We start from the raw sequence: 13,182 nt of genomic DNA, 5'->3' as shown, positions 1-13,182 counted from the left end.
GATAACGGGGGGGTGGGGAAAACCCCCCTGGGGACAACGGGATCATCGGGGGGAGGGGGGGGGGGCACATGGAGCCACTCCGTGGGGTCGCAAAGGAAGGAGGGGGCAGCCTAAGACCCCCCCCCCCCCACATCGTGGGGTCACCCCGGGGGTCACCCCGTAAGGGCCTGGCGCTGAGTGGCCGCGGGGGGGCGCTCCGGGTCAGCGCCGCTTTTCCCCGGGACCCCGGAGCGCTCCGCGTCCCCCCCCTCCCCGCCTGCACCCCCATCCCCGTCCCGCACCCCGTTTTGTCCCTCACAGCCCCCCGCATCCCCCCATACCTCCTGTACCCCCCCATGCCCCCTATAGCCCCATACCCCGCCCTAGTCCCCCCCCGTGCCCCCCATGCCCCTCATCTCCCCCCACACCACCTGTACCCCCCACAGCCCTCCCGGATCTCCCCGTATCCCCCCCCCAGCACACCTCCACGTCCCCCCATGCCTTTTATAATCCCCCTATAGCTCCCCCGCCCCCCATTCCGCCCTCAGCCACCTACACGCCCCGTGTCCCCCCCCCGCCCCACACTTCCCTATTCGGCCCCGCCCCGCCCGGGGGTGCCATAACCGCCTCCTCCATCGGGCAGCGCTGGGCGATGGGCCGGGGGGGGCTCCTGCTGCTGCTGCTGCTGCTGCTGCTGCTGATGATGATGATGATGATGCGGGCGGCCCCGAGTGGGGCAGAAGGTGAGGGGTGTGAATAGAGGGGGGATGGCGGGGTCCCCCCCCCCCATGGACATCCTGACTCCCCACCCTCCCGGCAGGGTCGTGCCGCCCGCAGCCCTCCTGCGAGGAATGCATCAGCTCCCACCCGCGGTGCGCATGGTGCGAGGAGCCGGTGAGTGCGGGGGGTGGGGGGGACTCCCCCATGGGACACCCCCTGGGACCCCCCCCGGGGACTCGAGACTCCTTTGGGACCCTCCGGGACCTCCCCAGGGTCCAGGACCCTCCCCTGGGACCTGCAAGAATCCCCTTCTCTTTAGGAACACCCCAGGACCCTCTCTGGGATCTTCTCCCAGCATCCCCCTTTGGGATTCAGGGCTGCCCTGGGATCACCCCGAGTTCCACTCCCGGACCCCTCCTGTGTCCCCCCCCAACCTGTGACCCCCGCAGGACCCTCTCTTAGAGCTCCTAAGACCCCCCCCCACCTTCCTGTATTATCCAAGGACTCTTTCCCTGGGATCCCAACTTTGAGAGGGGTTCACGTCCACCCCATCCAATTGGGGCAGATGGAGTCCCCGTGTCCCAGGGGCGTCCCTTTGCTTTGGGGGGTGGGGGGCAGTGTTGAGGTGGGGGGGGTCACACGGTGACATGGGGGTGGATGCTGGAGGTGCCTGGGGGGGGGTCAGCGCATCCTGTGGGACACTCAGCATCCATGGGGACCTCGCTGTTCCATTGACCCCACTGTGCCACGGGCCCCCACTGTCCCCAGGGGTCACCATAGGTCCCATAGTCCCCACTGCCCCCATCATCCCCATTGTCCCCATCCCGTGGGGGCCCCCGCCCTGGGCTGCCCCCCCCCACCGCACCCCCTCCCCGACACTGCTGGTGTCACCAGGAAGCAGTGAAACCGCAGAGACAAACAGCACTGGGCGGGGGGGGGGGGGGGGGGCTGCAGCTGGGGGACACGGCGGCCCCACACAGGGATGGGAGGGTGTGGGATGATGGGTGCGGTGTGCAGGGAATGTATGGGGTGGGGGCGTAGGGTTTGGGGGTAGGAGGTTGGGTGGGTGTGGGGCTCCTGCTGGGTTTGGGACACAGGGTGACAGGTGCTGCCCCCCCCCCCCCCCAATGCCGGTCCTGTTCCTGCAGGAATTCCCGGGGGGGGCACAGATGGAGACGTCGCGTTGTGCCCCACGGGCAGCCCTGGAGCGCGCCGGGTGCCCCCCCAGCGCCATCGTGGATCCCCATGGGAGTCTGCGGGTCCTGAGGGACACAGAGAAGGGGGACGGCGGGGGGCAGCTGCGGCCCCATAGTGTGGAGATGGAGCTGAGGGCTGGTGAGGGGGGGGAGATGGGGATGGAGGGATGGAGGGGAGATGGGGAGGAAATGGGGATGGGGAAGTGGGTGGGGAGAGTGGGAAGGAGGAAGGGAGGGGGAAGGGGAGGGGGCAGGGGAATGGATGGGGATGGAGGGAGGGGAGATGGGGGAGCAGGTGGGGAAATATGAATGGAGTTGGGGGGGGAAATGGGGAGAACACGGGGAGGTGGGGAGATGGAAAGAGGGAGGGACGAGGAGATGGAGGGAGGGATGAATGGGGAGAGGGAAGGGTGGGAGGGGGAATGCAGTGGGATGGAGTGAGGGAATGGGGGGGGGGAAGCAGCAGAGGGGATGGATGAAAATGGTGAGGAGGGGGCACAGGGGGGGGCTCTGACGGCATCTTGCAGGTGAGGAGCTGAACTTCACTGTGCGGTTCCGGCGGGCGCGGGCGGTCCCGGTGGACCTTTACTTCCTGCTGGACCTCTCCTACTCCATGCGCGACGACCTGCGGCTGCTGCAGCGCCTGGGCACTGAGCTGCTGCACGCCCTGCACAACGCCTCCAGCGCCGCGCGCATCGGTGCTCAGCCCACCCCGACCCCCAGCCCCAACACCCCACACCGCCCCCAATGTCCCACCCACCACCCTGACACCCACCGCTCACCCCAAGTCCTGACCCCCAACCCCCATCCCCAGGCTTCGGCTCCTTCGTGGACAAACCTCTGCTGCCCTTCTCGGCCGTGACCCCCCAGCGCAGCCCCTGCCCCGCCGCAGAGCCCTGCGCCCCCCCCGCCGCCTTCCGCCACCTGCTGCCCCTCACCAACGACAGCGCCGAGTTCCAGCGCCGCGTGCGCAGCCAGCACGTCTCCGCCAACATGGATGCGCCCGAGGGCGGCTTCGACGCCATTGTGCAGGTGGCGGTGTGCCAGGTGGGGTGTGCAAGGTGGGGGGTGTGCAAGGGGGTCAGGGCTGTGCAAAGGGAAGGGGTGTGCAAGGGGCTGAGTGTGAGTGCGGGTGTGCGCCAGAGCAGGGTTGTGCGAGAGATGGTGCGTGCAAGAGGGTGGATGCGTCATCAGGAGAGTGTGTGTGCAAGAGGGTGGAGAGTGTGTGTGTTGTGTGCAAGAGGGTGGAGAGTGTGTGTGTGCAAGAGGGTGCATGCAGGGAGCGGGGCTGTGTAAGGGGAGGGGGCGTGATGGGGGTTGTGCAAGTGCAAAGGGGAGCAGGGTGGTTCAGGGGGAGGGGGTGTGCAGATGCAAGAGACAAGGCGAGTGCAAGAGGATGGGTGTGCACGCACGTGTGCAAGAGATGGGGCAGAGTGGGGGCGCTGGGGGCTGTGGGGGGACATGGGGGTCACTGAGGACATGGAGGGACAATGGGATCCTGGCGGATATTGGGGACAGCGGGGATGGGGGCGGATATCTGTGATGTGGGGGAGCAGAGCAGACTGCAGGCTGCAGTGACACGGGGGGGGCGGTGGGACCCGTTGTTCATGTGGGGTCACCCCCCCCCTCTCCTCCCCCCAGGAGCACATCGGCTGGCGCCCGGTGAGGCGGCTGCTTCTCTTTGCATCAGATGACACCTTCCACACGGCAGGGGACGGGCGCCTGGGGGGCATCGCGCGACCCTGCGACGGCCGCTGCCACCTGGATGTGCACGGCGAGTACAGCAGCAGCCACCTCTATGTGGGTCTGGGGTCCACGGGGGTTGTGGGGCGCAGGCAGGGCTGCGGTTTGCAATGGGGCCGCGATGCTCCCCCCATAGGATTACCCGTCGGTGGGACACCTGGCCCAGGTGCTGTCAGCCGCCGACATTCTGCCCATCTTCGCCGTCACCGCACCCGTGGTGCCTGTGTACAGGGTGAGGGGGGGCAGGGGGGGCTTTGGGGGGCTGTGGGGCTATGGGGGAGGAGGGGGAGTGACGTTGCGTTGTCCCCCACCCAGGAGTTGAGCCGCCTGATCCCCGGAGCGGTGGTGGGGGAACTGCGGGAGGACTCCAGCAATGTGGTGCAGCTCATCACTGATGCCTACGAGGTGGGGGGACATGGGGGGGGGGGTTGGGGGGACTGAGGGGCTTTGGGGGCACGAGGGGCATTGGGAATGTTGGGGACGTGGTGTGTGGAAGGGAGTGGGGGTCTGAGGGTCGCTGGGGATGTTGGGGGGCATTGGGGACATTGGGGACGCAGTCAAATGAGGGAGGCATTGAGAACATGGTGGGCATGGGGGGCTATGGGGGGCATTAGGGGTGGTGGGGGTGGGACACAGATGGGCCATGGGGTCCATGGGGCCGTGGGGGGGTGACAGTTGTGGTGACGCAGTGGGTATCCCCAGAGCCTGACCTCCACAGTGGAACTGCGGCACTCGGCGCTGCCCCCCGGGCTCAGCCTCAGCATCCAGCCCCACTGCGGCGGCCCCCCCGGACCCCCACAGCCCCACAGCGCCCGCTGCACCGGAGTGGGCATCAACCAGGAGGTGGGGATGGGGGCCGGGGGGGCGGGGGGGAGTCCCTGTGGTCCCGGTGGCCGTGGATGTCCCGAAACCTCAAATGTCCCCACATTGCGGGTGTCCCCATCCGTGGTTGGGTTGTCCCCCCCCCCATCGGTGTTCCCCCTCCACGAATGTCCCCTTACTGAGGGTACCCCCACCCCACACGTGTTCTCCTTTCCCCCCCCCCCCCCGTGTCCCCAGGTAACCTTCACAGTTCGGGTGAGGGCAGACAAGTGCCTGGGCAGACCCCAGCGCGTGGGGCTGCGGGTGGTGGGGGTCCCCGAGGAGCTGACCCTGCTGCTGCACGTCCCCTGCACCTGTCCCTGCGCCCAGCGGCGGGGGGGGGCCGCCATCTGCCGGGGAGGGGACCTGGAGTGCGGTGTCTGCAGGTGGGGGGGGGGGAGGAGGGGGCTATAGAGGGAAATGGGGTGAGATAGAGGAGGGTGAATGGTGGGGTGGGGGGGCTACGGGGTGGGGTGGGAAAAGGGGGTGGGCAAAGGGTGGGGTGGGGGAAATGGGGTGGGGGAAGTGGGATGGGGGGGGCAATATGGGGTGTAACAGGGCCAATGGAGTAGGATGATGAAAGGAGGGTGGGGGGCAATGGGTGGGGGGAGCGGTGCGGTGGGCTGTGGCTCTGGGGAGTTGTACGGGGGTCGATAAGAGGACGCGTTGGGGGGCTTAAGGAGTGGGCTTAAGGTGGGGGGGGCAATTAGGGGTGACCCTCAAATCCCCCAGGTGCCCCAGCGGCCGCCGTGGTCGCCGCTGTGAGTGCGAAGGGCCGGAGGAGGTGGGGGGGGGCTGCCGGCCCCAGAACAGCACGGCCCCCCCCTGCAGCGGGAGGGGGCGCTGCGTCTGCGGCTCCTGTCTGTGCCCCCCCGGGCTGAGCGGCCGCTACTGCCAGTGCGAGGAGGGGGCGTGCGAGCGGCACGAGGGGCTGCCGTGCGGAGGTGGGGAGGGGCGCGGGGGGGGGGGGGAGGGAGCTGCCGTCCCGTGGGGTGTCCCGCCTATGGGGTCCTATTGTCATTGTCCCATCCCGTGGGTGCCACCCCAGTGCCGTGGGTCCCATCCCGTCCCTTTGAGTCCCATCCCCCGGGTCCCGTCCCCACCCCATCGATCCCGTTCCCGTCCTTTAGCTCCAACTCTTCGCGTTTCACGCCGTGGTTCCCTTCCTTCGCCTTTTGGGTCGCGTTTTCTGGGTCCCGCCCCCTCCCTTGGATCCCGTCCCACCTTTCGGGTCCCGTCTCTCCCCCCCCCACCTCCCCGTGCCCCCCTCGCTGTCCCGCCCCGCATCCACACGTGTTGTCCCTCCGCTCCCAGGAGAGCAGCGGGGTGAGTGCGTGTGCGGCCGCTGCCGGTGCCGGCCCGGGTTCGGAGGCCGCGGCTGCGGGTGTCCCCTGGAGCGGGACGGCTGCGTGCGGGACGGCACCGAATGCAGCGGGAACGGACGCTGCGAGTGCGGGCGCTGCCGCTGCCAGAGCGGGTTCGTCGGAGCGTTGTGCGAGCGGTGCCCGAACTGCGCCGGGAGATGTGAGAGGCTGCGGTGAGCTGCTGGGGGGTGGGAATGAGATGGGATGGGATGGGATGGGATGGGATGGGATGGGATGGGATGGGATGGGATGGGGATGGGGTGGGATGGGATGGGGATGGGATGGGATGGGATGGGGATGGGGTGGGATGGGATGGGATGGGATGGGGTGGGATGGGATGGGATGGGGATGGGGTGGGATGGGATGGGGTGGGATGGGATGGGATGGGGTGGGATGGGATGGGGTGGGATGGGATGGGGTGGGATGGGATGGATTGGGATGGGATGGGATGGGGTGGGATGGGGATGGGGTGGGATGGGATGGGGATGGGGTGGGATGGGATGGGATGGGATGGGATGGGATGGGATGGGGTGGGATGGGATGGGGTGGGATGGGATGGGGTGGGATGGGATGGATTGGGATGGGATGGGATGGGGTGGGATGGGGTGGGATGGGGTGGGATGGGATGGGGATGGGATGGGATGGGATGGGATGGACTGGGATGGGATGGGATGGGATGGGATGGGGTGGGATGGGATGGGATGGGGTGGGATGGGATGGGATGGGATGGGATGGGATGGGATGGGATGGGATGGGATGGGGATGGGATGGGATGGAATGGGGATGGGATGGGATGGGATGGGATGGGATGGGATGGGGATGGGGTGGGATGGGATGGGGATGGGGTGGGATGGGATGGGATGGGGTGGGATGGGATGGGGTGGGGTGGGATGGGATGGGGTGGGATGGGATGGGGTGGGATGGGATGGATTGGGATGGGATGGGATGGGGTGGGATGGGGTGGGATGGGATGGATTGGGATGGACTGGGATGGGATGGGATGGGATGGGTTGGGATGGATTGGGATGGGATGGGATGGGATGGGATGGGATGGGATGGGATGGGATGGGATGGGATGGGATGGGATGGGATGGGGATGGGATGGATTGGGATGGGATGGGATGGGGATAGGATGGGATGGGGATGGGATGGGATGGGATGGGATGGGGATAGGATGGGATGGGATGGGATGGGATGGGATGGGAATGGGTTGGGATGAGGTGGGGATGGATTGGGATGGGATGGGATGGAATGGGGATGGGATGGATTGGGATGGGATGGGGATAGGATGGGATGGGGATGGGATGGGATGGGGATAGGATGGGATGGGATGGGATGGGAATGGGTTGGGATGAGGTGGGGATGGGATGGGATGGGATGGGGATGGGATGGATGGGGATGGGATGGGGATGGGTTGGGATGGGGTGGGGATGGGATGGGATGGGTTGGGATGGGTTGGGATGGGGATGGGATGGGTTGGGATGGGGATGGGATGGGTTGGGATATGGGTTGGGATGGGTTGGGATGGGGATGGGATGGGTTGGGGTCTCATGGGGTGCGGGGAGGCTATGGGGCTGGGGTTACACGAGGGCGGGGGGAGTGCGGATGGGGGTGCATCACGCTGTGGGGATATGGATCGGTGCCCGGACAGGGGTCCCTCCGTTCCAGGGACTGCGCGGATTGCGCCGCATTCGGGTGGGGGTCGCTGCGGGGGAACTGCAGCCAGGTGTGCAATGGGACGGCCCTGCGGGTGCTGCCTCCTCCCGCGCCCCCCGGAGCTGCGCTGTGCCGGGAGCTGAGCCACGACGGCCGCGTCCTCGTGTTCCGCGTGGGAGCGGGGGATGGCGATGAGGACGAGGAGGGGGGGGACGCCGTCATCACCGTGTGGGCTGAGGAGGGTGAGTGTGTGTGTGTGGGGGGGGGTGCATGGGGAGCCCACACCCCGCAGGGACCCCAAACCACAGTGACCCCGTACCTGAGACCCCCAACAATAAAGCACTTCACGGCCGGGAGTCTCTGCACCCCAAGGGACCCTGGGACCCAAAGGACCCCACGGATGGGTGGAGGGACTCCTGGCACCCAAGAGACCCTAAGGGGTGGGTCCCCGTGCCTATGGGACCTCTGGTGCTCGTGGGACCCCAATAGGCCACGGGACCCCACAGAGTGGGCTGGGGGGCTCCTGGTCCCCATGGGTTGGGTCCCAGTGCCCCTCGACCAGGTGATGGGGGAGGGTCTGGCGGCGCACTGACCCCATCGCACAGCTCCACTGCAGCAATCCCCACTGCTGGTGGCGGTGGTGGCGGCGGCGGTGGCGGTGGGGCTGCTGCTGATGGCCGCGTGGGGCCGCGTCTCCGTGGAGCTCCACGACCGCCGTGAGTTCCGGCGCTTCGAACAGGAACGGCTCCGCGCCACGTGGGATCAGGTGAGCACCGCAACCACGGGCCGGAGGGGAGGGACACGGGGTTACGGGACACGGGGTTACGGGACACGGGGTTATGGGACACGGGGTTACGGGACACGGGGTTACGGGACACGGGGTTACGGGACACGGGGTTATGGGACACGGGGTTCCGGGACACGGCACAACCCCATCGGTGTGTGCCCCCCCCCCAGGACAACCCTTTGTTCAGGAGCGCGACCACCACCACCGTCAACCCCAACTACCTCGGGGCTGACAGCGCAGCCGGGAGCCTGCAGTGAATCCACGGTGCTGGGGGCGGGGGGTGCACACCGTTGGAGACCCCCCCTCCTCCCCAAACCGAGAAGCAGAGCCAAGGGTAGAAAAGGAGAATGCCATTTATTTAAATACCCTAACGAACACCACCAAGGACCGACACCACGCTACTGGTAAAAAGAGACGACTTTATGACATCTTATAAAAACTACAGCTTAAAAGTGACGCCCCCCCCTCACCTCCCGGCCCCAACTCCCCACCCGAAGTCCTTCCCCTTTTCCCCCATAGCAAAATAAGTATATTAAAAACAAAACAAAACCCCCAAAACAAAACAAAAAACAGAAAAGTGAAGCTGTGGGGCTTTCCAGGCAGCGTGGAAAGGGGGGGGGGGGGGGGGTGTTGGTGTGGGCAGGGGGCTTCGCTCCCCTTTCGTGTCTCCCTGCAGTTCATGAAGCCCCCGTGGGGCTTGGGGTGACCCTGCCCCACACCAACCGACTCTATGGCTGCACCAGGGGGGGGTTCCATGTCCGCAGAGGGCCCCCCCAGCCCCCCAGCAGTGCTACGGTACGATATCAGGGTCACCGCAGTGGACACCAGTGGGGCTGCTGGGCCCATTTCCACCCCCACCCGTGGGAACGGTCCCCCCGGCGCGGCTCCTCCTGCTGTGAGGTTTCAGTTTGGGGTGACGTTTCCGCCGCACCCCCTGCCCCCCCCCGGCCATTTCCAGCAGTTCCGTTGGCTTTTAGGGGCAGGTGGGAGACAAACAGGGAGGGGGGAGGGGCTACAGTGACACTGCTGGACTCCTTCAGAGAGGGGTGGACCCCGTAAGTTCTCAGCTGTAGGGCTGCCAGGCTCTCCCTGGCCCCACTGTGATGGTTTTGGGCCCCCCAGCCCGGTGGGTCAGGATGGGTTTGGGCTCCCATCCTCCCAAAAGCGGAGGTAACCGTGGTGAAATGGTGCAGAAAAGGGCAAAAAGAACGACTGCAACCAGAAGGAAAAGCACCACAGCCCCAAGAGCACGGGGAGGGGGGCAGGGGGAGCTCTGCCTTCTGCTTCTCTTTTCTTGCAAAGTGGGGGGGTTGGGTGGAGGGGGGGGGGGGGGCTCCACCTCACCCCACGTCCTTCCTGCGGGCTGAGGGCCGCTCTGGAGGAGCTCACCCTGCTCAGAGCCGACCCCGAGGCAATGGCGGCGGTGGGAAGGGGCGGGGGGGTCTCGAGGCAGGGGGTGGGCAGAGCCTCCCCCACTGCTGCCGCTGCACGGGAGAAAGGTTCCAGCTCATCCTCAGCCTCCTATGTACAGTGTCGGGACCTGGTCGGGAAGTCCGGGGGCGGCGTGGGGGGGGACACGGCCACCTCCCAGCACTCGGCCCTACAGCAGCAGCTGCGCCTCGGGGCCTTTGGTCTGGCAGCCTTGGCACATGCGTTTGTGTCTCAGCAGCCGGTCTGTGCGGGAGAAGCTCTGGGGGAGGGGGGAGGTGGGGGGGGGGGTGGGAGGTTGGGAGGTGAGGAGCATGGCAGGGTGGGCGCCGTGCCCACCCCATGTCCCCCCACACGTACCTGCATGCAGCGCTCACACTGGTAAGGCTTCTCGCCGCTGTGCACGCGCTTGTGGCGCTCCAGGTGGTACTTCTGGATGAAGCGCATGTCGCACACGTCGCACTCAAAGGGCTTCTCACCTGGGGGCAGCGCGGGGACATCAGCACCAGCAGCATCCCGTGGCCCCCCATGGCCCATCCCCATAGCTGCCCAACGTCCCCATAGCTGCCCCATGTCCCCATACCTGCCCCATGTCCCCATACCTGCCCCACGTCCCCGTAGCTGCCCCACGTCCCCATAGCTGCCCCACGTGCCCTGCTGTCCCACCTCCCAAGTTTCCCTTCCCCAACCCCATATCCCGTGTTCTGTTGCTGCCTCGCATCCCGTGTCACCCCGCATCCCCCTGCCCCACATCTCCCCCTGCTGGGAGCTCCGCTGCTCCTCCTGAGGCTCCTCCACCCCTAATGAGCTGCGGCACGTCATTAACGTGGCACAGAGCCGGTACTGAGTAGCCTGCAGCAACGTGATGGGGTTTTCTGGGCGGCGAGGGAGGGTTCAGGGAACACATCACCCCCAGAGAGGGCAGGATTTTGGGCACCCAGAACAGCGTGGAGGTTTCAGCCCAATGACAGTGACTGCAGGGTTCCAGTTGGTGCTTTCGGGATGCCCCTCATCACTGCGGGCATCTTTTTGGGTTACCCCAACAAGGATGTTCTTAAGCACCCCCTCACCACAGGGTACTCATTCAGCACAGCGGATGATTGTTGGGTGCCTCTCACCACTAGGGGTACTTTTGGGTGCTCCCCACTCCTCTCAGCTGATTTCGGGGCGTCCCTCACTGCTGCAGATGACCTGAGGTGCCCCCAAGCACCATGCGGTGTGGTGCTGCCCCCCGAGCACTGTGGATCATTTTGGGGTGCCCCCACCCCACCGAGGACGAGCCGGGAGCTCCCCTTACCAGTGTGGATGAGGATGTGCCTCTTGAGGTGGTAACTGCTGCGGAACGCCCCGCAGCACTGCTCGCAGATGAAGTTCTTGTGGATCCTCAGCTGGAAGGAGCAGTTCTGCTTGATCACCACCACCTGCAGGGTGGGGGGCGGCCCCGTCAGCCCCCCTGTCCCACAGCCCCTCACCCAGGGGCGCGCCGCCCTCCCCCCCCAACCCCAACCTGCCTTTTTAATGGACTTTTTGGGCTGTGATGCCTCCGCCGTCTCCTCCTCCTTTCGGCTGCGGGATTTCTCCCCATCCTGACGCAGCGCCTTGGCACGCAAAACCAAAACCCCACAGTGAGCCGCCCCCCACCCTGCGAGGGACTGGTAGGGGGTCACAGCACCCGACCCGCTCCCCCCACGTCATACCAGCACATCAGGGCTGCTGCCCCGCTCCCTGCCCTCCGCCTGCTTCGAGCTCTGCTTCGGCATCATCTTCTTGCTGGCCACCGTGGGCACCAGGCAGACACCGGAGAGCCCCTCGCATGCCAGCAGGCTCGCCTGGATTTGGGGGGGGGGGGGGACGATGAGGGGGTGGGGTGGGGGGGATAGAAAAGAAAGCAGAACAACACACGAGGCCGGCGAGCTGCAGAAGCCGTCCCGCTGCACCCCGATCCCGATCCCAAAGTGGAGATCAATTAACCGAGGACCTAATCGCTAATGGGTGGGTGGCGGTGGAGATGAAGGGGCGGAAATGGGGACGCCGGGGGCCCCGGGGGCTGCCGTGGTGTCGGGGTATGGGTGGGAGCAGTGGGGCTCATTACCTGAGCCATCTTGGGTCTGTCTGTCTGTCTGTCCTCGACAAAGGGATTGTAACAATCCTTTGGCCTTAACGCTCTCCCAGGGAAGGATTTTACCGTTAGAAAGCCGGGATTTATATAACTTTGGTTTCAGTTAATCATTTTTTTTTGGCCGGCCTTGCCCAGTACCCTCCACTTCGCCGACATCACGCGGGATCGGGGTGCCCGGTGGCTGCAGTCCTCCTCGGTCACCCCCCGGCTGTGGGGGGGGGGCAGCGGCAGCGGGCGGGAGGGGATGGCGTCGTCCTCAGTGAGGGGACATCCCCGGTCCCCCCCCACCCAACTCCGGGAGGAAGACGCTGCTGCGGGTCTTGGCCTGGGGGGAGGAAACGCTGCTGTGTCCTCAGCTTGGGGGGGGGGCGGCAGGGGGGGCAGAGGGACCCCCCGGTGGGAAGTGAAAGGCAACAGGGAGGTGACACGGGGCGATGAGGTGTGACAAGGGATGGGATGGGGGGTGAGAATTGGGGTGGTGTGAGGTGGGGGGGGTCGTATACGGGGTGTGGAGGTGACCGGGGAGGGGACGATGCCACGTGGGGGTGGCAGCAGCAGCAGCGGGGATCAGAGTGATGGGTGACAAAGCAGAGGGGGAGGACTCTGTGGGAGTGATGGGTGGAGGGGGGTGACAGTGTGGGGTGTGAGGGGCACGAGTGGAAACATGGAGACACTCCTGGGGGGACACGAGGGGGGGGGCGACATGGGGACAACGTGAAGGGGCAGCTGGGGGGGGATGGGACACGAGGGGGCGGGTTGTAGGAAGGTTGGGGGAGGGGAGGGGTGACAGACGGGACAGTTGTGGGAGGGGGTGACACGGGGACACACCGGGGGGTGATGGATGGAGGAGAGCAACACACCGGGGGGGGGGGGCGACCCACGGGGACACAAAGTGGGCGGCGACACGGGGGGGGGGGGTCCCGGTTACTGAGGGGGGGGGGGAGGGTGAGCCCGGCCGGTGGGGGAGGGGCGCGCAGTGCGGCCCAGCATGGAGCGGGCTGTGGGAATGGCCGCCGCCCCGCCCCCTCCCGGCGCCCCTCCCCCCGCTCCCGGCCCGGTGCCGCCCGCTGGGTGGGGGCGGGGCCAACGGAGGCGCCCCCCGAGCCGCCGGTTCCCCCCCCCCCCGCCCCGCCCCGCAGCCGTATCTCCGGGGTCGTTCCCGCCTCCGGGGCCGCCTCGTGGCTCCGCGGGGCCTGTACCTGCCGCGGACCCTCCCCGTGCCGCTCCGCGCCGCCCCGGCGCTGCACCGACAGCCGCGGCCCCCCCTCCTCCGGCCGCAGCCGCTGACCCGGAACCGGAAACGCCCGTCCCTCCCCCCCCCCTCGCCTT

The 13,182-nt window shown here is 66.9% G+C and overlaps 2 protein-coding genes across 4 annotated transcripts; one reads left to right on the top strand and one right to left on the bottom strand.

The window, feature by feature from the left end:
* The first annotated feature begins 592 nt into the window (after positions 1 to 592).
* On the top strand, positions 593 to 8,610 carry ITGB7 (integrin subunit beta 7). The gene is made up of 15 exons (XM_072358210.1): positions 593 to 722; positions 800 to 873; positions 1,848 to 2,034; positions 2,423 to 2,593; positions 2,710 to 2,942; positions 3,537 to 3,695; positions 3,775 to 3,870; positions 3,954 to 4,043; positions 4,341 to 4,481; positions 4,698 to 4,885; positions 5,232 to 5,443; positions 5,814 to 6,036; positions 7,532 to 7,761; positions 8,125 to 8,285; positions 8,477 to 8,610. The coding sequence occupies exons 1-15, from the start codon at positions 632 to 634 to the stop codon at positions 8,561 to 8,563; spliced, it is 2,343 nt and encodes a 780-aa protein (XP_072214311.1). The 5' UTR covers positions 593 to 631; the 3' UTR covers positions 8,564 to 8,610.
* A 326-nt stretch (positions 8,611 to 8,936) lies between these two features.
* ZNF740 (zinc finger protein 740) lies at positions 8,937 to 13,171 on the bottom strand. Of its 3 annotated transcripts, none has more exons than XM_072358204.1 (7): positions 13,053 to 13,171; positions 11,827 to 12,178; positions 11,432 to 11,563; positions 11,246 to 11,332; positions 11,032 to 11,155; positions 10,095 to 10,213; positions 8,937 to 9,996 (listed from the first exon to the last, which is right to left on the bottom strand). In XM_072358204.1, exons 2-7 carry the CDS (start codon positions 11,833 to 11,835, stop codon positions 9,907 to 9,909), a joined length of 561 nt encoding a protein of 186 aa, XP_072214305.1. In that variant the 5' UTR covers positions 11,836 to 12,178; positions 13,053 to 13,171; the 3' UTR covers positions 8,937 to 9,906. The 3 variants fall into 3 exon arrangements, with proteins under 3 accessions (XP_072214305.1, XP_072214304.1, XP_072214303.1); XM_072358203.1 differs by having other exon boundaries at positions 11,992 to 12,178; positions 13,053 to 13,165; XM_072358202.1 differs by having other exon boundaries at positions 11,032 to 11,332; positions 11,992 to 12,178; positions 13,053 to 13,165.
* Positions 13,172 to 13,182: the final 11 nt, after the last annotated feature.

Source organism: Excalfactoria chinensis, chromosome 28, assembly GCF_039878825.1.
Source record: "Excalfactoria chinensis isolate bCotChi1 chromosome 28, bCotChi1.hap2, whole genome shotgun sequence".
In the NCBI taxonomy this organism is placed as follows: domain Eukaryota; kingdom Metazoa; phylum Chordata; class Aves; order Galliformes; family Phasianidae; genus Excalfactoria; species Excalfactoria chinensis.
The sequence above is the reverse complement of the archived record's forward strand: the minus strand, read 5'-3'. Positions and strand labels throughout refer to the sequence as shown.